Source organism: Herpailurus yagouaroundi, unplaced genomic scaffold (genome assembly GCF_014898765.1).
Source record: "Herpailurus yagouaroundi ecotype Mexico unplaced genomic scaffold, PumYag 141, whole genome shotgun sequence".
Classification (NCBI taxonomy): domain Eukaryota; kingdom Metazoa; phylum Chordata; class Mammalia; order Carnivora; family Felidae; genus Herpailurus; species Herpailurus yagouaroundi.
The window spans coordinates 35973638-35999888 of NW_024412396.1; the positions used below are offsets into that span (position 1 = coordinate 35973638).

The 26251-nt window shown below is 37.5% G+C and overlaps 1 protein-coding gene and 1 long non-coding RNA gene across 8 annotated transcripts in view; one reads left to right on the forward strand and one right to left on the reverse strand.

Moving 5' to 3' along the window:
* Window positions 1-26251, forward strand: part of LRRC9 (leucine rich repeat containing 9) — a 121552-nt gene that overhangs the window by 55768 nt on the left and 39533 nt on the right. For all 7 annotated transcript variants that reach the window (XM_040477294.1, XM_040477290.1, XM_040477293.1 and 4 more), the window contains 8 exons: window positions 2781-2900; window positions 12174-12365; window positions 13475-13600; window positions 15956-16090; window positions 17785-17962; window positions 19990-20210; window positions 21875-21997; window positions 26104-26234. In XM_040477294.1, coding sequence (XP_040333228.1) covers window positions 2781-2900; window positions 12174-12365; window positions 13475-13600; window positions 15956-16090; window positions 17785-17962; window positions 19990-20210; window positions 21875-21997; window positions 26104-26234 — 1226 coding nt within the window. The remainder of the gene's footprint in view (window positions 1-2780; window positions 2901-12173; window positions 12366-13474; window positions 13601-15955; window positions 16091-17784; window positions 17963-19989; window positions 20211-21874; window positions 21998-26103; window positions 26235-26251) is intronic.
* Window positions 1-26251, reverse strand: part of LOC121031849 (uncharacterized) — a 102440-nt gene that overhangs the window by 19625 nt on the left and 56564 nt on the right. Inside the window, exon 6 of the long non-coding RNA XR_005790932.1 lies at window positions 25876-26029. This is a non-coding gene — a long non-coding RNA (uncharacterized LOC121031849). The remainder of the gene's footprint in view (window positions 1-25875; window positions 26030-26251) is intronic.

Genomic DNA, 26251 nt, shown 5'->3' on the forward strand with positions numbered 1-26251 from the left:
GCCGCCCTTCCTACCTTCTTCCGTGGGCCTCTCGTCTGCGCTTGGCTCCGGCGACTCCGTTCTGCTAATCCTCTGGTGGTTTTCTGGGTTATTTAGGCAGGTGTAGGTGGAATCTAAGTGATCAGCAGGAGGCGCGGTGAGCCCAGCGTCCTCCTACGCCGCCATCTTCCTGTGTATCAATAAATTTTTTATAATAAAGCTTTAGTAATGAAAAGTTCAAATGCATGAGTTTGATTGGATTGAGCTTCCACAACATACATTTCTATAGATTTAAAGGGATTAAATAAACGTTAAAAAAAACAAAAAACAGCAATAGTTTAAAAAAAAGGTAGGCCTTCTTTAATTATCTTTGGTGTGTAAGATAAACAACAGTGAGGAGGAGAATAAGACTTCAGAATACCTGGCTTGCTTGTGACCTCCACCTGACTGCCTTAATTTGATCAATACCCGTAACATAAGAATGGAAGAACCTCTCATCCTAAATTTGCATATACTGCCTAAAAGCCAGAAAAACCTTCTAGGGCTTCTAGTAAAAATAATGGCTACTACAACAAGAATGTTTAGACATCACACCCTTTATTCTCCTTCCTTTGTGCCAATACTATAAGAGAAACCGAGGGTATACACACACACACCCCTTTTATTTTCTTTTCAGTCTTCCCCTCTAGGTTGAGTTTTTTAGGACACCTAAAAATAAAAAATATATAGAAATAAAGGTGGGAGATGGGAGGGAATGAGTGAAATAGGTGAAGGGGATTAAGAGTACACTTATTGCGATGAGCACTGAGAAATGTATAAATTGGTGAATCCCTATCTTATACACCTGAAACTAATATAACACTGTATGCTAATTATACCTGAATAAAAAAGAATATAGTTATTAGTTGTATGTCTGGCTTGTATGTCTGGCTTTTGCACCGATTTATTCATCTAGCATTTACTGAGTGTTTGCTATGTTTTAGGCAACGAGTTAAGCATTGGGGGCTCAAAATGAGTTATTTTCCCTATCTCAAGGACATCATTTTAGCAGAGGAGACAGATATGTATACAAATATAGGAAGTTTGGAGTTGCTGGGAGAGTTCCATAGAGAGAAGATAAGTTTTGTGTTGATTTTTGAAAGATATGAGAAATTCAGTTGTTTATGTCTTCCAGGCAGATGAAATTCTCTACCTAGAAGCACATGGTTTTGAAAGATCCTAGTGTTATTAGGGAACATAGGGTGACTATGAACATAAGGTGTGTAATAGTAGAAGGTAAAGGTGTAGGTTGGAGGTTATAGCCACAATAGGATGGATGTGCAAAGGCAAATTTTAAAATTTTAGTTTATCTTTAAGGAACGGGCCCTGTGTTTGTAAAGATCCTGAACTTTGGCAGCTTGTGGTTAGATTTAACTAAAGACAGACTGATGGTATGGATAGCCAGTGGATACTATTGTAGTAGTCCAAAGGACAATAATAGTCTGAACTAAGACACTTTTAGTAGTAATGGTATGGAATGGTTGGTTTGAGAAACATTTCTAGAATCAAATGCATATGGAAAAGAGGAAAACGGGGTGGTCAACCATAACTGTTGGATAGATAGTCAAACTCTTAATCAGGATTGAAAAAATAGACTACCAGGCAGATATGTATGGAAAATGATGAATTCAGTTTGGACATGTTAAGGGTAAGGTATCTGTAGATACCAAAATGTGACCTGTAGAATAAACTACTCTGCATAAATTGACCCTTCTTAACAATTTTAACTAAATTTTGACAACTATTTGACATTTAGATGTTTCTCCCTGCCAAGAATTTGGTTATATCCACAGTATAATAGGGCATAAGATGGTGGTGGTGAGTGAAGAGAGTTGGGAAGTAGATGCTTGATTTTATCATAATACCAATTTGTTGTGAATATTAAAACATTTTTAATTATATGAAAACATGTTTATATTAAATTATATTAAAACATTTTTCCTGTGCCACTGCTTATTCTGTAGACTACGCATAAACATAATCTTCACTTGATACCTTTCACAATGGTGTAGTGTAAAGACGGAAAAATATATACACATCAGGGTATCCTTTAAATATTAAAAAAAAAAACTGTAATAGCACTCATTTTTGTTTAGCCCAGGATCAAATGGACAGGAAAAGTCTAGGCCAAATTCTGATATGGAAACACTTTCCTACCTCCTCCTTTGAGTGTCTGTCCTCCTACTTTAGCATCCTCAGCCTTTCTTCCTTAGTCCTGTGCCTTCATACAGTTTTGTCCAATCAAGGTGTATCCTTGCCATCTTCTCTCTTATGAGGTATCCTAGCCAATACCCAAAGTCTTTAGGGCCTATATCATTCACTGGCTAGCGTGAGAAATAGATGTGCCTTAATAAATGTCTTAACAATGTATTTAGCTATTTTCTAAAAAGAATTTTTAAGTCAGTTAAGTGTCTGACTCTTCTTGATTTCAGCTCATGTCGTGATTTCATAGTCGTGAGATTGAGCCCTGAGTTGGGCTCCGTGCTGGGCATGGAGCCTACTTAAGAGTCTCTCTCTCCCTCTCCCTTTACCCCTCTCCCCACTTGTGCACACAAACGCTCTTGCTCTCTGTCAAAAAAAAAATTTTTTTAGACTCAAGTGGAAAATCAAATTAATCAAGAACAGGGCCCAGTGATGCTATTATAAACTATACTTTTAAAATCATACATTAGATATATTTCTTATTGGCTCTCAATGTTAAAAAACTATGATTTAGAATGTAATCTGTCTTATTTTTTTATTTATATTTCAATTTATTTCAGAGTCTGAATCTACATGGAAACAGCTTGAGTAAATTGAGAGATCTCTCCAAGTTAACAGGACTTCGAAAACTTAGTATCAGCTTTAATGAATTTACCTGTTTAGATGATGTATACCACTTGGTAAGAACTGTCCTTTTGAAACTACTTAAGTAAAATAAAATTATTAATTTAATAGATAAATTATTTTTGTAATTTTGACCTCAAATATACCATATTCAGGATTATACGGCTCAAATTGGGAACAAACATACATACATTATGATATGTTACTTTGTCTAAAATAGGTCTTGGATTCAGATTCCATTTGGAAAACCAATTATATGCCTGTGGTCATATCTGATTTCTAGCTACTTGAAAATAAATTTATTAAAACTACCCCAGATTTGTTTTTAAAATGTCTTTTGGAAATTGTCATTTTCATTGTTTTCTCATTCTTATTTTTCTGCTCCTGAGTCCTTATTTCTTCATTCTCTAGTTTACTACTTCATATTGAAGGCTGTCAATTCTTCCCATTTGTTCATTGTTCATGTTGTTATTTCTCTTTTCCTTCTGCCTTGTTCTTTCTACCTGAATGTCACCCGCACGGACCTTGTTGAACTTGCATTCGCCCTCTCATAGATAATAGGACAAATACAGTAATGCACATGTACACATAGCTAAGCATCTTATCTGGATTTTGTCTTCTTTGTTATGTATCATATAACAAAAATAATTACATATGTGGCTCCAGAACACCAACCCAGCATCCCGTTGGATGCTGACATACCGTTTCACTGACATACCGTCACTGACATACCGTTTCAGAATATATCATCATCCTCAGCTCTTCATTCCCTACCTGCTGCTTTCAACCATATCAAAGCCCTTGCGTTGCTGCTTCTCCCACTCTGGTCAGAACTGGTACTTTGCTAACTGACCTTAAGTTTTAGTATTAAGCCCCCTTCCTTGTTTCTTTTGGTAAGCCGAGGTCCTTTTTAATAGAATCCCTGATAGTTTGGGTTCGATATACAGCTAAGTAAAGAAGACAGTTTGGGGTGCTTGCATGGCTCAGTCGGTTAAGCATCCGACTTAGGCTCAGGTCATGGTCTCGTGGCTCTTGAGTTTGAGCCCTGGTCGGACTCTGTGCTGACAGCTCGAAGCCTGGAGCCTGCTTCAGATTCTGTCTCCCTGTCTCTCTGCCCCTCTCCACCTCACGTTTCCTCTCTGCCTCTCTCTCTCAAAAATAAACATTAAGAAAAAAAGAAGGTAGTTTAATAGAGGTCCCAAGACTATATGTAAATGGTTGGCATGTTTTATTTAACTTTTTTTCTGATGATTTGCCAATGGTTCCAGAGGTTATGACAGCCATAATTATTTTGCTTAGGCACAAAATTTGATGAGTAAACTCTTAAGTCATGCAAGGTACTTAGATAGTGAGTGAGCTTAGCCAGCTTCCCAGCATGTATTTTGTAGTACAGTTTTGTTGTTCTCCTTAGACAGAAAATTTTCTTTCAACATCAGAGCTTCACAGTCTACTTATTAGATTAATATTACTGTGGACATTTTACAGATAAGAGAACTGGACAAATATGCCTAAGTGGTGTTTTGAAATTTAAGATTAGCAAAGGTAGGTAGATAGATCTAGATAGATCAGATACATCAAGTATCTGATATATAACTATGTCTTGAAAAATGACTACAGGAATGTTAGGGGTGATCAGAGGGAGGAAATAATCTGTGTGTATTTTTTTCACCTTTTTATTGTAAAATAAAACAGATACAGGGGTGCGTGGGTGGCTTGGTTGGTTAAGCATCTGACTCTTGATTTCAGCTCAGGTCATGATCTCATGGTTCATGGGTTTGAGCCCCGCCTCGGGCTCCATGCTGACAGTGTGGAGTCTGCTTGGGATTGTCTTTCTCCCTCTCTCTCGGTCTCTCCTCCACATACCTGCTCTCTCTCTCGCTCTCTCTCTCTCTCTCAAAATAAATAATAATTTAAAAAAACAGATACAGAAAACTACGTACTTCAAGAACATGGCTTAGTAAATTATTATAAGGTGAATGTGCTTGTAACTAGCACCCAGGTCAAGGAATAGAACTTTGTAAACTACAACATAAGCCCCTTCTATATATGCCCCATCCCTTCAAGAAATCATTATCTTGACCTCTCCAGTAATCCTCTCCCTGCATTTTCCCCCATAGTCTCATCACCCAAATGTGCATCCCTACCTAGTACAATAGTTTGGTTTTGCCATTCTAAAAATTGTTTAAGTCTCTTTTAATTTATAGGTTTCTCTTATAATTCCTTCTTTCCCCTTCCACTCCCCATAGTTTATCTGTAGAAATGCTCTGACCTTCCAATCCTAAGAGTGTCCCACAATTTGGACCCTGCTGATTTGCTTATGATACAATCCTACACAGCCCCCACCCTCAGTATTTTCTACAATTTGGCAACTAAATCCAGAAATTGGATCAGATTCAGGTTCCATTCCTCTGGTAAGACTGTAAGAATCAGATAATGTGTGGTTGACTCACTTTTCTCATGCTGGTAGCATTATTAATGTCTATATCCATTAACTCATCAGTGATTACAAAATGGCAATATTTCTATTCTATCATTTCTTTTTCATTTATTAGTTAGACTATTTTTACATAAAGACATTTCCCCTTTTCTGTGATTTGGTTACCCAGTGGTACCACTCATGTAGAAAATGCAGAATAGGTGTTTATTTGCCTTTATTTACCAATTTTGAAGATAATGAATGGTTCTTTGTGATCTCCCAAAGATAAGCAATTCCTTTTTTGTTTTAATATCATTAGGAATGCAGGGTCTTAAACACATTTGATGAGAGTCCATCCATTCAATTATTATCATGATTGAAGCTCAGATTGTATCGTCTTAACCAATGGAATCATCTTAAAGTTAGCTTCTTTTGCCATGACCATAGTGGTCTCTGATAGCTTCTTTGCCACCTGGCATAAAAGATGTTCCATGTCCATTTTCTGTATTTTCTTTTGTAGACATGGGATCAGCCATTTCTTCAAGGAGCCCTAGTTTCTTTTAGAGAAAAGTGGTATTTCAGGACCACCAGTCTGGGTTGGTCATTGTTTCTAGGTCTTTCCATCGGACAGAACTTATTATGGGGAAGGGGTGTGTGTGTGTGTGTGTGTGTGTGTGTGCATGTGTGTGTGTGTGTGTGTGTGACTATATATGTATGTATAACTAAAACTAACCTCATGTATTTATATTGGTATTTCCAATTCAGATTCAATACTGAAAATCTTTTAGCTTAACCTCTTCTGTTACTTACATCAATATCTTTCTTTCTCTCACACCAATAATCCTCAGTTTCAAGGGTACAAATTGATAGCAGTGGACTATTTAATAACTGCTCATTGTTTTGTCCCTTATTACACACACAACAGTCTCAGAATAGCAGCCCTGATACTCTCATCAATATGATTACTGGAAAGATTTTTTTATTTTGTATACGTTCTTTCCATTATTCATTTTAAAAATGAATCAAAATGATCATTCTGTATATACTTTGTCAGAACATGTAGCCTTGCACTTTGTACACTCTCCCTTTTAGTTGTTTGGTAACTGTATATTTAATTCTTGTCACTAGTCCTTAGGTTGGTATCTCTCTAAACATTTTGATGGTCTGAAAAATATTCTATTATAGATTCCTCAGGAAGGGCTTATGGGGACAATATCCCTTCCACTACTGCATGTAGATAATAGTTTTTCTATATCCTCTACACATGCAAGGCAGTTTTGCTAGATATAAAATCCTTGGCTCACAATTTATTTCCTTGGGCATCTTAAATGTTACTTGTTTCTTCTGACATAAACTGTTGCTGTAGAAAAGTCTGATGACAGTGTACAATTTTTCCCTCATACGTCACATGCTTTTTTCTTCTAGATGGCCAAAGAACTTTTTAAGTTTTTTTTTTTTAAGTTTAGTAATTTTACTAGAATATGTCTTGGTATTGGTTGCCTGGGCCAGTATTTCAGCTTCACAGTATGCTCTTCCAAAATACAGATTAAAATCATTTTTTCTTTCCTTTTTTTAAATTGAAAGTTTTAAGCCTCTTTTTTTGCTTCCTTGCTTCAGTTTTCTTCTTCAGGGATGCACATTATCCACATGTGGAATCTTTACCTAGCTTCACTATTTGTCACTTTCTCTTGTGTCCTTTTTATTTCTTAATTTAAAATTTTAAGTCGATTTGATTTTACAATTTTTTTTTTACCTTCTGTTTCTCTTAAAGCATTACCTATTGTTTTACTTGCTTTTGTGTTTGACTATTTGTTTCTGAAATGTTTTTCTTTTATTTCAAATTATTTTATGGGTTCTTTCACCTTACTACTGAGTTTTTCTAATCCATATTTATATTGTTATTTTTTTTATCTTGTATCATTCTTAATATCTTTTGCTTGTTTTAAAATAGTAAGTTAATAGTCACGATAAGTTCTGAGCATATCTTTCTGGTGTTCTTTTATTGCCAACAGCAATGTCTCTCTCTCCTTTCTGCACCCCCACCCCTCTCCCTCTCCCTCCTGCTCTCCTAACTTTGGGATTTGATCTCAATACTTTTCTGCTGCTCATTTTTTAATGAAATTATTTTTTCTTAGCTTCTAAAACGAAGTGGAGTTAGGGAAAGCTTTCCTACCTTCACAGATCTCCCTCCTCTGTTGTTTATTTTTGCTTTAAAAAAAATTATAGCGCTTACTTTCTGACATTTCCCGACTGTACTCTCTTCCTCCACTTTGCTCTGAACTTTATCGTTTATTTGCATTTTTGTCCTTATCCTGTTTAATTTTTGAGTTTCTTCTTTGAGAAGGATTTTGTTCTAGAAGGGGGCCTTCTAGGGGAGTTTTAAGATCCATAAGTGCTGGACTGCCCCAGCTGCTTCAGACCTTTCTCCCGTGGGTCCCATGCATGCACTCAGTAATGAAGAGGGCAGAACTTCTCCCAGTTGTACTCAGGTTGGCTCCCATACTTTCCAGTAAACATTGGCAGCCTTTTGGGGTCTGTCTTGTTCTCAGGTCCATCAGATGCTGCCTGATGGTTCCTGCTTCCTCTCACATAGGCATGGATACCCCGTAGGGCTTGTGGTTGTTGGTGGTTTATTCCTACGACTTCTTTGGGGTCTTATTGGGCTACCTTGTCATGTAACTTTGTTATAAACGTTGTCCATGGAATTTGGGTTTATTTATTTATTCTGTTTTTGTGTGGGGATTCAGAGAGATTGAAAACTTATGCTGCCTCCACCTCTTTATTCTCCAGTAATGAGTTTTGTATGTGTGTTTAATATGAATTATGTTTATCTTAGCATTACAAAAGGTTATGATCTAGTTTAATCACTCACCTTCATTCTTTGAATTATTTTAATTTTTTTTAATGTTTATTTATTCTTGAGAGAGACAAAGCATAAGTGGGGGAGGGGCAGAGAGAGGGAGACACAGAATCCAAACAGGCTCCAGTCTCTAAGCTCTCAGCACAGAGCCCAATGCGGGGCTCGAACTCACAAACTGCAAGATCATGACCTGAGCCAAAGTCAGACGCTCAACTGACTGAGCCACCCAGGCACCCCTCACATTCATTCTTATTGTCTTCTAAGTTTTTTTTTTAATTTACCTTGGAGATCTCATTTTTACTCTAATTTTCCTTAAGCATGTCTCTAACATAGAGAGTTTCCATACCTGCCTTGCATGCTACAAGTTGCTTCTACTAGGTTGCAGAAAATAAATATATTATTCTTAAGTGTTCATCATCCTGGCCTTGCCTTGTAAATGAAAATACCCAACCTAACACTGTTTATATAATGGAAGACTTGGCTTCGTTAATGATGAAAACATATATATACTCTATGGTTTTTATAGCATTTTTAAAAGTCTAAACAAGACATCCATACAATAAATTAAAAAGTCCTAGGCTGCATGTTTGTCATTCGCTCACCTGAACTATCAGGAAAAGAGTATCTGAAAGAAAGCAATAAGAACAGATTTGTTTCTCTGAAAATAGCTCCACCATAGTCAGAGTAGGCCGGGAAAGACAAATATATATATATATTATAGATCTATATCTATATCTATATATGGCTCTTTGCAATCTTAGTCTGGATTATGTGCCCAATTTTTTATTGAAATAATACTTCTGTATTATCTCTTCCAATGAAAAACTTATTGTTAAAGTGTTCTTGATGTCTAGAGAGAGCTAATTTATATTTAGAGAATGAACCGTTATCCCTAAGAATAGTTAAAGGAGGTGTTGTGGGTTTTAATCTTTGTAAATTGGCTGTGCTATACTGTGATTTAAGGATTTAAACTGAAGCACAAGAACTATTAAGACAGAAAACTCTGCTACAAAACTGAAAATACTTAATATCTGTTTTATATCTTGGGATTACAAAAATGAAGATCCTATCCCCCTTTTCAAGGAAAGAAGACAGTTATCTTTTTATGATGCATGGTTCCCAAATGCTAGTCTGCATGTAAGTGCCAGAATTTGGGACAAGTTTTTACCACTTTATGATGAAAACTGGGAAAAGACAGGCCATGTAGTAAATCTTTATAAAGCCAAAAAAACTGTTCTAAGTCTAAGGACTTTATGTCCTTAAGGAAATCAAGTTCATTTTTAATCCATAGTAATATTACTTTTTATTTTTAAAAATATGTTGCAAAATTACTTCTTAAAGTTCTTAATCTCTTCTTTGTTCTAAGTCTGAATTAGTATACACCTTAAAAGAAAATTTTATTTGCAACAAATAGAAGTAACAAATTGAAGTCTTAAAGACTTCTTACAAATAACTAGATGAATATCTGAATAGATAAATGTCTAAAGACAAGACACAAGAAACAAAACCAAAATTTAAAAGCGGCTCATACAAAACACATGGAAAGATGTTCAACTTCACCGGTCATAAGCAATGTAAAGTAAAATAAGGCAGATGAATTGGTGGGTATTTAAGAAAATGAACATTCTCATATTCTACTGTTGGAAGAAAAAATTGGTACAAACATCCTTGAATAGTATTTGGCAGTATTTATCAAAAATTTTAACAATATAGAAATCCAAACTAAGAATCACATTTTTAAAAATCTCTTCTTGGCACAAAAACAGACACATAGACCAATGGAATAGAATAGAAACCCCAGAACTAGACCCACAAACGTATGGCCGACTCATCTTTGACAAAGCAGGAAAGAACATCCAATGGAAAAAAGACAGTCTCTTTAACAAATGGTGCTGGGAGAACTGGACAGCAACATGCAGAAGGTTGAAACTAGACCACTTTCTCACACCATTCACAAAAATAAACTCAAAATGGATAAAGGACCTGAATGTGAGACAGGAAACCATCCAAACCCTAGAGGAGAAAGCAGGAAAAGACCTCTCTGACCTCAGCCGTAGCAATCTCTTACTCGACACATCCCCAAAGGCAAGGGAATTAAAAGCAAAAGTGAATTACTGGGACCTTATGAAGATAAAAAGCTTCTGCACAGCAAAGGAAACAACCAACAAAACTAAAAGGCAACCAACGGAATGGCAAAAGATATTTGCAAATGACATATCGGACAAAGGGCTAGTATCCAAAATCTATAAAGAGCTCACCAAACTCCACACCCAAAAAGCAAATAACCCAGTGAAGAAATGGGCAGAAAACATGAATAGACACTTCTCTAAAGAAGACATCCGGATGGCCAACAGGCACATGAAAAGATGTTCAGCGTCGCTCCTTATCAGGGAAATACAAATCAAAACCACACTCAGGTATCACCTCACGCCAGTCAGAGTGGCCAAAATGAACAAATCAGGAGACTATAGATGCTGGCGAGGATGTGGAGAAAGGGGAACCCTCTTGCACTGTTGGTGGGAATGCAAATTGGTGCAGCCGCTCTGGAAAGCAGTGTGGAGGTTCCTCAGAAAATTAAAAATAGACCTACCCTATGACCCAGCAATAGCTCTGCTAGGAATTTATCCAAGGGACACAGGAGTACTGATGCATAGGGGCACTTGTACCCCAATGTTCATAGCAGCACTCTCAACAATAGCCAAATTATGGAAAGAGCCGAAATGTCCACCAACTGATGAATGGATAAAGAAATTGTGGTTTATATATACTATGGAATACTACGTGGCAATGAGAAAAAATGAAATATGGCCTTTTGTAGCAACGTGGATGGAACTGGAGAGTGTGATGCTAAGTGAAATAAGCCATAGAGAGAAAGACAGATACCATATGGTTTCACTCTTATGTGGATCCTGAGAAACTTAACAGGAATCCATGGGGGAGGGGAAGGAAAAAAAATAAAAAAGAGGTTAGAGTGGGAGAGAGCCAAAGCATAAGAGACTGTTGAGAACTGAGAACAATTAAGGGTTGATGGGGGGTGGGAGGGAGGAGAGGGTGGGTGATGGGTATTGAGGAGGGCACCTTTTGGGATGAGCACTGGGTGTTGTATTGAAACCAACTTGACAATAAATTTCATATATAAAAAAATAAATAAATAAATAAATAAAATAGAAGTTTATTACAAAAAAAAAAAAAGGAAAAAAAAATCTCTTCTGAAAAAACATGAGAGTCTCAGTTAAAGTCTCATGATCATGGATGTTTGTGGTAGTGTTGCCAAGAATTAGAAGCCACATAAATGTTCGTAGTAATATGTTTAAAATAATCCTAATTATTCACTTACTGGAATATTATACAATCAGTACAATATTGGAATATTATCCAAAATCATTTTAAAGAATATTTAATGATGCATGAATGTGAAAGGGATACAAATTTCTATGTAATACAATGTTTTGTGTAAGACTATTTGTGCATATAATTGAAACAATGTTTTCAGTGGCTCTTTTTTTTTCTTTTTAAGCTTATTTATTTATTTTGAGAGAGAGAGAGAGCAAGCAAGGGAGGGGCAGAGAAAGAGGGAGCAAGAGAGAGTCCCAAGCAGTCTCCACGCCGAGGGTGGAGCTGATGCGAGGCTCAAATTCACAAACTGTGAGATCATGACCTGACCTGAAATTTCTACCTCTGAAGGTGAATCTTTTTTAACCAGGCCATGGGTTCAATGGTATAAACCAGCAGCCCAGAAAGTAAAAGTGTAATTCCTTGTTTTGGGGGGATAAATTATCTTGTCAGTTACTCTTCAGCTTCTTTCCTAGGAAAACAAATACCTGCCTCTCTACCTTAGAAGGGTGAAGTGAGAATTGAGGGCTAAAAATAAAAGACCTGTAGCTCTTTGGGAGAATACATATGTTGATACCATAATGCAATATATCTACTGTGTAGGTTTTCTGTAAGAATTACCAAAAAGCATGTAAATACTTAGTGACTCATAGAGACAAGAACTCTGTAAATAGAAACTGTGACCCTTTTCAGCACCACTTCTATTTGTATGTGTTGCAGTATAACCTTGAATATTTGGATGCAAGCCATAACCATGTGATAACATTGGAGGGATTTAGAGGTCTGATGAAACTCAAGCACCTAGACTTGAGCTGGAATCAACTGAAAAAGTCTGGTGATGAAATAAATATGTTATGTAAACACACCGCAAGCCTTCTTACTCTTGATATTAGGCATAATCCATGGCAAAAGGTACGCAGCAGATGTATTTATAAAAAAGCAAAGAATCATTTTTCTTTCTAAGCCATTTTCTTGGTACTATTCAGCAGTAGCCAGAAATGGGAAAACTATCTTTGTTTTACTAGAATTCCTTTAAGTATTTTATAAGTTGAATTTAGCGTAGTGATCAAATGAATTAAATGTTACTATAAGGAAAGCTTTTTTTGATAAGCTCTAATAGTTTGAGAGTATGGTGGCTTTAAGAGTGTTAGATACCATTGCTATTTGCAAACTTTGGGAGGGATTATACAGTTCAGTGTACTAGAACCTATTGTAATGAAGCATGGGACCAAGAATAATAGAATACAGTGAGAGAAACAGACTATTAAGGGAGGGAATACATTTGTTACTTCCCCTGATAAACCTGCATTATAGAGGCTTATTTTCTGCTATAAAAGGAAATTTGATTAAACACTATTTTTTTCTCATCACAAAAATACACAGATTCATGCTAAGAAATTTCAGTATTCAATGATTATATTTAAGGGTATCTCCAAGGATTTAAAATAAGCCCCAAGCCAATAATTTCAAGAATCCTCCTTTCCTTGCTTTTCAAAAATGAATATAAGACTGGGTTCAATATTTTAAAAAGAGGCTAATGATTGGTTCTGTTAAATTGGCCAAGTTACTATGTTTACGTTGTTCTATCTCTTTTTTGCTCGGGAAAATTGAAGGGTATTTTTCTTTTGCCAAAGCAGACACAGAATGTGTACAGCTATCTTCCCGTTGCCAAACTAGATGCCAAGGGCTAAAGATCTATAGAGACTTGCACACAGAGGTAACTGCTGATCTAGAAGAACAGGAGTTCACTGCCATTGTTCTCTGAGCACTTTTCATCACACTTTTCAACAGCTTATAGCCAGAAGTCATCTGGCTTCAAACAAAACAGATTAGTTTTTAAACAGAATTTAATTTCAGCTACTGAAGAACTAAGTTAGGCCCTTATTTTTAGATATATATATAAGAGAGTGGGAGATGCATAATTTTGAATTACATGGGAAGGAAAAAAGAAGCACACTCCTTTCCATGCCATAACATATGTAATATTTTGTAAAAATTAACCTTTTCTTATTTCTCCCAAGCCAGCCACATTAAGGCTGAGTGTTATTGGCAGATTAAAGACTCTCACTCATTTAGATGGACTCCTCGTTTCTGAAGAAGAAACAATAGCAGCAATGAAATTTATTACTGGAACAAAGATTACTCAGGTTGGGTTTCACTGTTTAATATTTTTTGTGCTGTTTAGAATATACAAGTTATATATTCCATACCTTGCTTGTTTTTAAGATTTTGTGTCTTCTTTTAGCATGCTAATAAAAAAAAAACAATCAATATGTAACAACCATATCACTTGAACTTTTTTTCCTGTTTAAATGTATCTTATTTAAATACCAACTGGTTGTATGGATTCTCATCCCTGCACACTACCCCCAAAATGCCTCCTGGGTAATTGTGTTTTTTCCTAGTCAACTTGAAAACTCACCAGAGTCCTTTCTAGAGCCTACATGAAAACAAGCAACTTTCTATGGACAAAGTAAGCTTAGAGGCCTTGATAAAGCATTTAGTGAATTACCTATCTAGTATTGACATTACTGGCTGAAACAAAACAAACAAAACATAACATAATTAATGAACTTGGGCAGGGGGCAGGAAATGCCCATATTATCCAGATTAAGAATGCTGTACTCTGGCCAAAATAGCTGCAATCCTAAACATCTTTACCCTAGTTCTCCAGCTATGTACTTCTTGTGAGGCATTTGAATATTAATTCCTTAATGTAATGTTTAATTTTGGATCCACTCACAATGAAGGGAAGAAACTTTTTTGTTGATAAAAAAATATAATTAACTCCTGAAGAAGAGTTGGGGATTTATCCTACCAGAAATCAAAACTTACTAAAATCCTTTAAGACAATGTAGAGTTGGGACAGACCAATAGCACAGAATATAAAGACCAAATATAGAACCACACATACATGGAAACTTGATAAATTACAGAACTGCCTTTACAGACCAAGAAAGCTAGTCAATAAAAAGCACTTGGACAAGTGCATTAAGACTTCACTGTAAAAGTCAAAATCAAAAATGTTTTAAAAGCAAAGAGCAGAGGGGCGCCTGGGTGGCTCAGTCAGTTAAGCGTCTGACTTCGGCTCAGGTCATGATCTCACGGTTCGTGAGTTTGAGCCCGGTGTCGGGCTCTGTGCTGACAGCTCAGAGCCTGGAGCCTCCTTCGGATTCTGTGTCTCCCTCTCTCTCTGCCCCTCCCCTGTTCATGCTCTGTCTCTCTCGGACTCAAAAATAAATAAAAAACATTAAAAAAAATTTTTAAAGCAAAGAGCAGAGATTATCATTATGTCCTTGAATGAGGGAAGAATTCATTACACAAGAAACCAAGAGCATAAATATAAAAGACTGGATTTGTCTACTTTAAAATTAATTCAACTGTTCCTTAAAGGGCACACCATAAAGAAAGTGGAAAAACAAGCTACATACTGGGAAAAGAAATATGCAACATGTCTAACAAAAGATGCTATTTGCATATCCTGAATATACCAGGAAAAAGACTGCCAATCAAACAGAAAAGTAGGCAAAAGGTGCTGGAGAGGAAATCAGAGCAGCCAAATAATAGGAAAAGATGCTCCATCACATTAGTATTCAAGGAAATGAACATTAAAACTGCATGAGATACCAATTTACAGCCACCAATTGGCAAAAGTTTTAAAGCCTGACACTATCAGGTTTTAGCAAAAATTTGAACTAAAAGTTACCATTGGTATAACCACTCTGGAAAACAATTTGGCATTATCTAGTAAGGCTGAATATATAGTTAACCCTATTACCTAGCAAGTTGTGTATATTCCAAAGAAACTCTTGCATGTATGCAGCAAGAGTCAAGAATATTCATAACAGCAGTGTGCAAAACTGAAATCAGCCCCAATGTTCACTGATGGGAGAATCGATAAGGAAATACTGTACAGCAATGACATGTGAATGAACTACAGCTACGTGCAGCAGCCTAGATGAATGTCACGAACACAACGTTGAGCAAAAAAGTAAGTCATAGAAGAATACATTTATATTATTCAATTTACAGAAGGTTCTAATATGTGTAAGATTAAATGATATATTGTTTATGGGCACAAACATAGGCCTATAAATAAAGCAAATGAATCGTAGATACAAAATTTGAGATTGTGGAGCATTGGTTGATTCACATGAGGTGAGTGGTGGCTCTGGAGGGGAAGGAGAGGAAAAGGATTAGGATGGGGCACACAGGGAGCTTCCAGAGTGGGAGAAATATTCTAGCTCTGAAATTTGTTTAATGAATGGATTATATGGGTGTTTATATTATAGCAATCTTTTATAACTATTATTTTGTAACCGTCTGCTAAAACAAAAAGTGAAATATATCTAGATATTGAGAACATTTTAAGGCAAAGAAAATGTCATATTTTAAAATTATTCATTGTGCCACTCAGCAAGGAAAAAGTACTTTTTAACTATATATAAATGAACCTCTATATTCCATTTCCTTTATTCATCACGTGTTTTTTATTTTATTAGTTATCGCTCTTACGGCATTCTAGTACTAAAGAGGAGAGACCACGGACACTTAGTATATGGCCTTCTGCCAAAATTCTGACACAGATTTCAAAGTTGGGACCACATTTACACGTGAATGGAAACTGGTACTTGAAGGTAAAAACTAATTCTGTTTAACTAATATAAAAGCTTAATTTCAATTGATTTTTAAATTCTTTTTAACATTTATTTATTATTGGGAGACAGAGAGACACAGAGCATGAGCAGGGCAGGGGTAGACAGAGGGGGAGACATAGAATCTGAAGTAGGCTCCAGGCTCTGAGCTGTCAGCACAGAGCCCGACGTGGGGACGTGGGGCTCGAACTCACAAACTGAAAGATCATGACCTGAGCCGAAGTCAGTCGCTTAACCAACTGAGCCACCCAGTCGCCCCAATTTCACTTGATTTTTAATCAGCTTTGGTCCATGTGTCTTAAAGAGGGCACAGATAGGTAAGGAGCAGAAAACTGTAAGGGCCAAATCAAAATTAAACAGGGACGTCAAGTCATGAGTGGTAATGTCATGGGGACTAGGCCTTAATGGCAGTCACCATAGAGCTGGAGATTTAGGATAAGTGTATGCTACAAGACCAAAGGGTAGATTTTGATAATGTATCAAAAGAAGCAAGCAAACTTGGGGCGCCTGGGTGGCGCAGTCGGTTAAGCGTCCGACTTCAGCCAGGTCACGATCTCGCGGTCTGTGGGTTCGAGCCCTGCGTCGGGCTCTGGGCTGATGGCTCAGAGCCTGGAGCCTGCTTCCGATTCTGTGTCTCCCTCTCTCTCTGCCCCTCCCCCGTTCATGCTCTGTCTCTCTCTGTCCCAAAAATAAATAAACGTTGAAAAAAAAATTTTTTTAAGAAGCAAGCAAACTTTAGAGCACAAAACCAGAGATCAAGCCAAAATTTTGGGTGACAAGGTAAAAGAAATAAAGAATTCTGGCACGACACTAGGGGAACTGGTCACAATTCAGCCAAGGATAGAGCACCAACAGCTTCTTTTTGTTGCACAGAGCATCCTTATGCCTCTTGCCAAAGACTGAACCTGGGTTAAGAGAAGCTGACCCTCGAAAAGGGAAGAAATCAATGGCATTATTTTATTACAGGATATATACAGACATTTAGCTGTGATGCATGCCCAGTGACAGCTCTGCCTGACCCCACGGCGAGTTTTGGAATTAGAATGGCCCTTTAAATTTGTCCCAAGTTGGGCTGAGATGGCCAGGTCTTTATATCCTTCCATCATTGGATTTGGGCCAAACTGGGAAGGAGCATGACCTTGCGCAAGGCAGCTCTCTGCAGCTGAGGCTGTCCCTGAAGGAGCTGACAGCCGAAATCTTTCTGCCCACAGCACTCCCAGCAGCTGGGACAAGTTTTTCACTGCAGAGGAATCTGACACAGCACAGTGTCCATAAGACCATATAAGTACCTCTTGGGGTTATAATCTTGTCAAATTTTACCCTTTTGTCAGTTTCACAATGTCTTTAGTTCCTGAAGGAATTCTTTTTTTTTTTTTTTAAGTTTATTTATTTATTTTGAGAGAGAAAAAGCGAGCAGGGGAGGGTCAGAAAGAGAGAGAGACAGAGAATCTCAAGCAGTGCAGAGCCCAAGGTGGGGCTCAAACTCAGGAACCATGAGATCACGACCTGAGCCAAAGTCAGACACTTAACTGACTGAACCACCTAGTTGCCCCTGAGCCCCTGAAGGAATTCCTTTGCTGTTACTTACCACATTTGAATGATTTCATTAGCCTTTTTTAACATTGAGTTTATTGATACCGAGTCAGAAGTAACATAAAATGTGAATTATTCTACAGATAACTGCTTTAAATTTAGATGGGCAACATCTCTTTGAAATCACAAATTTAGAAAAATTGGAAAATTTGAAATGGGCATCATTCAGCAACAATAATCTCACTAAAATAGAAGGCTTGGAATCCTGTGTTAACTTGGAAGAACTCACGTTAGATGGAAACTGTATCTCAAAGATAGAAGGTATCTGAGAATTTTAAAATCTTAATATGAATGTTTAACTAACAAGAGCCAAAAAGGAAAATGTGGAGGACAGAATTTTTTAGGAGGAAGATGTCTACAGAAGTTCCAAGAAGGTTTGGGGCAGAGTGTTCCGAACACTTACTAGTGGGATCTGTGACCAGTCACTATATGTAATGAGCCCAGCTAGCTGACTTTCAGCTCTGACTTCTCTCTCCTCTCCTCTGTCCCACCTATAACCAAACCTAGCACATTACAAACTAGAAAGTAATTAGTATCTGAATGAGAATGAATGAATGAATGAATGAGGTGTGCTTTTGAAAAAGATAAAGCAGCCCAGTTGATTTTTCAAAGTATGGAATTAAGATTACCTTTGGAAATTTGAAGACTTCAACAAAAATGAAAACTACTCACTAGAGGTTGAAAATTATCAAATGTACTATATCACCTTTTATAGGGATCCACATAAAGTACAATGAAGCAGCTTTACTAATTAATGTTGGGTATGCGCACACACACAAATATACACATTTATCTGGGTATAGAATATTTCTGGTTGTATGATGATTTCCATTGGCTAGAAAAGAGACTTAATTTATACTTTATTCACTTTTGAATTGCTGGATTATTTTTAGCACATGTGTGTACTTTTCCATAAAAGTAGAAAATTCTATTTCAAAAAATTACATATGCAAAAGCAAGTATTAGATATCTTTAAAAACAGTGTGTATAACATTCATTATATTTTATTTTGATGGCTCTTAACAATCTGCTTATAAAACCTGCTTGATCATAAGAATCACTTGGGACGCTTATTGGATATATAGATTCACAGGCCTCTCCTTTGTAGATTTGAAATACGTAAACCTGGGGGTAGCTCAGACATCTCTCTTTAGAACCATCACTAGTCTCTTCCATTCTCACAAAATAGGGTGTTAGTTTTCCTTTGTATGTGTAACAGAACAGTTTCCAGTTTCCTTTTTATTTCCACCCATCAGCCCACTGAAGGGAAGAATCCTCCAACCTATGTTTTTCCTATTACCCACTTTTCAGAGATGATAGTTTTACCTCACTAAGCTTTAACAAATATTTCTCTTCTTTTTTCCAGACACAGATAAGTTTAATGTCCATCTAAGGATTTTTTTCTCTGATAGTGTTATCCCAACTTGCCCTAGATCAATTTATTCTCAGCTTGCATAGTCCCATGAGTAAGGCTGGTGTGAAAAGCCAGCATGGATAAAATGTTCTGAGAACCAATTATTTGCCAAAAGCTATAACTGACATATTTCAAATGCAATTCCACTTAATTCCATAACCCCTTAGAGGTAGATTTCAGTATGTGCTTTTTATGGATGAGGAAAATGAGGCACAGAGGTTACAAAGTTTTACATAACATACTTATGATCCCAAATCTCGTGGTTCTACATTTGAAACCAACTCTGACTCCAAAGTTCTCTCTCATCTTTCAACTTGCACTATACTATCTGCAAAATACCTACAGCATATAGCATACTTAGGGGTTAGATTGTGGTGAGAGGTGGCATTTTCTCAAGTTCTGTCTTAAAGTAGTTTTAAGCATGCAAAGGTAGAATTAGGCCAAGTGGTTCTTTTCAATACAAATAATGCCACAATGAGGAATACTTTCCAAAGTGCTGTATCTACTCCCTTACCTTTAATGTTTTAAAATGGGGGGCTGGTGATGATTTTGAGCTTTGTGTTATTGTGATGGTGAAAATCTTAATTATATAATTTGAAGGTTATTTGAAAGTGAAATTCAATATTTCCTACATAATACAGTCCCTTAATACCTAGGAAGACTGAGTCTACATAGAAATCCAAAATTGGAATTTAATATATTAGCTGGGACTTTATACACATTGTATCCTTCTTAAAAGTCAAAACAATGATAGTGCTATAGAGTCTGTAAAGAGAAAATGTAAAGAGAAAAAGTAAAATGGCCAGCCAGTTATTTTTTAAACTAACTTTTCAGTGCTATCTGAATCATTTCTTGAATTTGCTTATTTTTCTAGGCATTTCCAAGCTGACTAAATTAACCCGCCTCAGCATAAATAATAATCTTCTCAATGGTCTGGAAAAACATACTTTTGATAACATGCTTCATCTTCACTCCCTTTCTCTTGAGAACAACAGAATTACTTCATTGAGTGGTTTACAAAAAGCTTTTACTCTGATTGAATTATACATAAGCAATAACTATATTGCTCTCAATCAGGAGATCTATAATTTAAAGGTGACTATCTCAGATGGTAATGTTTGTTTTTTTTTTTAATTTTTTTTTTCAACATTTATTTATTTTTGGGACAGAGAGAGACAGAGCATGAACGGGGGAGGGGCAGAGAGAGAGAGGGAGACACAGAATCGGAAACAAGCTCCAGGCTCTGAGCCATCAGCCCAGAGCCCGACGCGGGGCTCGAACTCGCGGACCGCGAGATCGTGACCTGGCTGAAGTCGGACGCTTAACCGACTGCGCCACCCAGGCGCCCCGTTTTTGTTTTTTAAAATATGTATGGTTTCTTTATATTATGAGCATAATGCATGTTCGATGTATAGGATTTGGAAAATACAGAAAAATGTAAAGAAAATAAAAATCAAGAATAACAAGGTTTACTGAATATATTTGCATTCAATTTATGTGTATATAAAAACATATGTATGTGTACCATGTCCCCAAACTGATAACCTACTAGGACAATTTTTTTTTAGTACTCAAATAAAATACCCAAGCCCCATCCCTTCTAACTAGTGCCTTTCTCAGTATTTCCAAGGACTCCTCAACCTGGTTGGGGAGTAAGTCTTGAACATTTCCTGTTCTCAGAGGAATTCTTGATTACTTCTCACTTACTTACTGGTTCTTACTGGAGACTCCCAACTCTTTCTAGCCAACTTTGCCCAGCTTTGTCCTCTTTAATTCTCCCAAAGAAACGTCTAAAACTACTGTATAACTGAAGTTTTGAAGGCTTTCCTAAAGGTTTGAATAAAATGGACGTTTACTACAGCACAGAATAGGAATTCACTTCAAATACATTGTGTGACTTAACTATTTCTAAAGTTCAATGGCCATTTCCTACCACTGGGATTCTCACGATGGCCTCTTTCCTTTTGCTGATATCATATTGCTAGGGCTTGATCTCCTACCAAAAACTTATGTCTGTTTCCTGTCTTTCCTTACTTTCAGCCTTCTCCCCATCCTATTCCACAAATATAACTACTTCTTCTAAAGCTGCAGAGGCAACCTTATCAATGGTAGCAGCAACAAAATAAACCATTTTACATTGTGAGACAGAGTAGTGTTACTCCCGCTTGTCTTAACCTCTCCCAACCACATCTACTCTGAGCCGTTCCTGCACAACAAAGACACATCAAAATGTTCTAATAAAAACACATTTTCCCTTAAGATGAATTCTGCTACTCTCTCAGAAGATAGATGTACATGGGTTTTATCCCTTATCAGAAGGCAGTATTTTTCATTCCTACTATATCTATATGCACACATGCATACTATTTAATAGGCCATTCTTCCATAAACAAAGTATATTATTTTAAACTTAGCAAAGTTCCCTCCAAGTCTTTACCACTGATAGATAATATATTTAGCAGCAGTGTGGTAAAAGAAAGAGATTCTGATCATGTATCACATATCACTGAAATATTGTACAAAATTAAAACTTACTGGTCTGAAAGGATAACTCTTGCAATAAAACGTGTACTTAAAGTACTGTAATCACTAAGAAATGATAGAGTAATTCGAATATTAAAATTCCAGGGTAGTTAAACTCTTAAGGGGAAAAATCTTGCTGGAGTAATACACATAATGTATATGTGTATGGATAGATACATAGATAGAGATAGAGATACATAGATGGATCTTTAAATGTATGTGTTTTTATTACCTAGGGTTTATGCAACCTGGTCATTCTCAACATGTATGGAAACATTATTGTATGGAATCAAGAAAACTACCGGTTGTTTGTAATATTTCACCTTCCAGAACTGAAAGCTTTGGATGGAATCTCCATTGTAAGTTGTTTTTATGACTCACAGCATTTGGTCCAGCCTGCATATTTATATATCCATTGGCCATCATCATTTTGAACATTGCCTTATCACTCGTATGATACTCAGACTTAGGTCTCTAAAGCACATTTTTGATCTGGGTTTTTAAATATTCTCCTGTAGCCAATTTTCTTCTAAATTGAGATGGCAGAAAAGGGAAGATATTGCTTACATTTGCACCTGTTGAATTCGATGCCTGACAAAAATAAAGAGTATAGGGACAGGACAGAAAAATCTGTTCTGGAGCTCTACCATTCTCTTGGGCCTAAAAACAGCTCCCTATTTCCTAGAAAAATACAGTTGTTAATATTTAAGCAAAATATATTTGAACAAAAAACTGGTATGTCAGTGTTATTAGTAAACCGTAAGTAAGGCGATGTTGCTGTCAGATGGAAGGTGTAAGTCCAAGCTCCCCCACTTGGCCTCTGTTGACAACCTGAAGGCATGTGCTGTATTAACTGCTAAGCTCACATTGCCCATTGGCCTCCACTGACTCATAAATGCTCCGCCATTATTACTGTGTGGAAAAGGAACAGGCTCCCCAAATATTCTCTAGTAACATTTGTGTGTGTGTTTGTGTGTGGGGGTGCATTACTGCTGGGAGAGGATGAAGATCCAAGCCACTTGCTCAGCAGGGGGATGATAGAGAGGTGCCTTATTACACTAGGACAAGAGTGGAAGACTGTGTGCCCATCTGCTTTTACAGATGTAGATGGGACCACAATTTATGCCATGGGTTTGGCTGGAGTAGACCCACTCTTGTCTAAAAATTTTCTGGCTTGTTAGGCTTCCCCTTTCCTACTCTTTCGACTATAGAGAACAGGCATTTGTGTGAATTTTTGTTTTCTCTGGTTGGCATTTCTGGGTTTCTGGTTTCTCCAGCACCTAGTCCCACATATAGGAGGCAAAAACAAAACCCAGTTGTAAAGGAAAACCCACATCTATGTGTTTCCTTTACTCTCACAATTCCCCACACTCACAACACTTCTGACACCAAATGTGTGGGATCCCACACGCTCAATCCCCCAGCACTGCCCCACCCCCACTTCACAAGTCCAGATTGGTACCTATGCTTCTGACTAACCGGCTATCAATGGGAGGTTCCCATCACCCTCTCCTTGGGTTTGATTAATTTGCTAGAGCAGCTCCCAGAACTCAGGAAAAAATTTGCTTACTAGATGACTGATTTATTATAAAAGGATATAACTCAGGAACAACCAGATAGAAGAGATGCATAGGGCAAGGTATACAGGAGGGGGCATAGAGTTTCCATGCTCTCTCTGAGCAAACCACATTCCCAGCACCTCCACGTGTTCACCAACCTGGAAGTTTTCTGAGGCCCCTTCTTTGGGGTATTTATGGAGGCTCTACTATATAGGCATGGCTGATTAAATGACATTGGTGACTGATTCAACCTCTAGCCCTTCTCCCTTCTCCACAGGTCAGGGAGTAAGAGTGAAAGTTCCAACCCTCTAATTGTAGTTGACTCCCCTGGCAAACAGCCCCCATCCTTAGGGACTTTCTAAAAGATACCCTTTAACATGAACTCAGGTGTCGTTGAAAGGAGCTTGTTATGAATAACAAGACACTGCTTTCACCTTTATGGCTCTGAAGCAATTTCAGAAACTGGTGTCAGAAAACCAAATATTATAGCAAAACATGCCTCTATGTCCCTTATATAGGAAATTACAAGGGCTTTAGGAGCTATGTGCCTAGAACAATGGATGAAGACCAAATAAATATTTGTTATTGTATATATTTTTAATGTTTATTTATTTTGAGAGAGAGAGAGAATCCCAAGCAGTCTCCATGCTCGGTGCAGAGCGCCACATGGGGCTTGATCCCACAAACTGTGAGATCATGATCTGAGCTGAAACCAAGAGTTGGACACTCAACCGACTGAGTCACCCAGGTGCCCCTATATTTATTACTATAAATCACATTATCATAGTCCATTCCCTGATTTTTGATCCTATCATTTATAGCAAAATGATCATAAAATTCAAAAAACACTGTCATATTACTATAATCTCATTCAGTCATTATCCAGTTTGTAATCATATGAAAATGTCTCCCAGGGTGAAGCCACTCAGATTTGCAAGCTTTCATTGGATACCTTTTCAGATTCCACAAGCAGGAGTGGTATCAGAAAACACAGCTTCCCCTTTTCAGGCAACTGATATAATTATTTAAGAGACAATATCAGGGCACCTGGGTGGCTCAGTCAGTTGAGCATCAGACTCGTGATTTCAGCTCAGGTCATGGTCTTGCAGTTCGTGGGATCGGCCTCTGCTAATTGCATGCAGCCTGTTTGGGATTCTCTCTCTCCCTCTCTCCCTCTCTCCCCACCCCCCCTCTCTCTCCCTCTCTCTCAAAATAAATAAACAAAGATTAAAAAAAGACAAAGAGAATATCATCTCTTGCTCTGAGCCTCTTTTGAGGTGTTAATGTAACATTGGATTTCCCTCATTACATAACTTACTTATTAATTTCTTTACCCCCATAACTGCTATTTCTCCTTCTCTCCATTTATACCCAAATTTTCCCCCTTTGGAAGGGACAATAGGCTGGGCCACTGTGCTGGCCTAGATTGCAGATAACAATATTAGTCTAGTAAGTGCATCCCCCTCAGTCAGATGGGGTGAGATTATACAGGTGCAGGACTGATCAGCTATTTTTGCCCCCCAGACAATACAACTAACATTCACTGTTAACCCCAATTTTGCCAGATGGGGTGAAGACAAAGCCCACCCCCATCAGGCCTTTAAGAATTTTAACATAAAGTTTAAAAACATAGTTGTAGTTTCTTGCTTAGGAATCATCCCTGTTTCCAGCCATAGTCCCTGATCAGGTAGGAAATAAAAGTTGAGGTGATGTGGAGAAAAATAAAAAAGGATAGTGGTATATGAGCATCACCTTCCCTTAGCAAGGATTGCATAGTCACACCAGCATCCTTCCCCAGAGCCACCAGAAAAACAGAGAAGTCTATCCACTGGGGATAGCTTTAGCCCCACTCATGTTCACACTGAATGTGAGCACTCTCGTAAAGGCATATAAACCAGCCCTTCATACTTTATCTTCTTGCTTTAGACAACTGACGTTTTAACTGCTCATTCCAATTCTCCATCGAGCTATTACTCTTGAGTAGGATATCTTACTGCCCACTGTTGGACATTATGAGCTGTCAAGTGTGCTCCTTGGTCTGAAGAAAGAACAGTCAGCTGTCTAAATTGGCATGATATCTTCTGTCTCTGTTCTTTTACAGCACTCTGAGCATTTGCATTTACCAGTGGGTAAGCAAAACCCAGTCCGGAGTCAGTATCTATTTCTGTCAAGACTCTCTTGTAGCCCGTTAGGGCTACCAGAATGAGTCTGACTTGCCAAGTTTGTTCAAAGTCTTCCCACCAGGGAAATCTGCCACATGGCCATCTGCAGTCTCTGTCCCTTTTGCTGGCAGACAAAACAGTTCTTATTGGTATTCTGTGCCTCAGAGGGTGCAAGATAAAGATGTCTAGATTCCGTCCATCTCTGCATTGCTGTAGACCCCCAGTATTCACCTATTTCACAAACCCAGGTGGCCACCTTAAGTGAGCATATGGGGATATCTGCTTGTCAAATCCAATCACCTTTCAAACCTGGAAGGGAGTTCTGATGGGCATCAATGTGTCCTACTTTAATGTACTCCTCAAATTTCCATAGGGCCATGCCCCATATGGGCATCTTTTAATAGGCCAGTTTTCCACTGCTCTTCTGCCTAACCATATGGCCAGGCCAGGAACAGTGGATAAAGGCCAAATATATATTTCTTATGATAAATCACAACAATAGACCAGCGGACTCACCACAGCATCATTCCTCAGTCCCAAGGTCCCTAGCTGGTCTGCCTTCTTGTCTGCGCCTTTCAGTCTCCTTATATTTATTTTCTATATAATGTATAGGAGTTTTTGCTGTATTTAGTAGGAGGAATAGGGAGAAGTGAGTCCACTCCATTTTGACCTAAAACCAAAGAATTAATATCATTTAGTCATCTGTAAGAGAAGACATCACTTTCTAAATGTCCTTATATGTAGGAACAACCAGAGACTGAGTGTGCAAAAGACTTGTTTGGTGGCACACTTACTTCTGACATGATTGCAGAACGACAAGGACATTCAAACTTCACCCAAATGCAAGAACTCAGTTGGACTTCATCATCCATCAGGTGCAATCATTTTATTA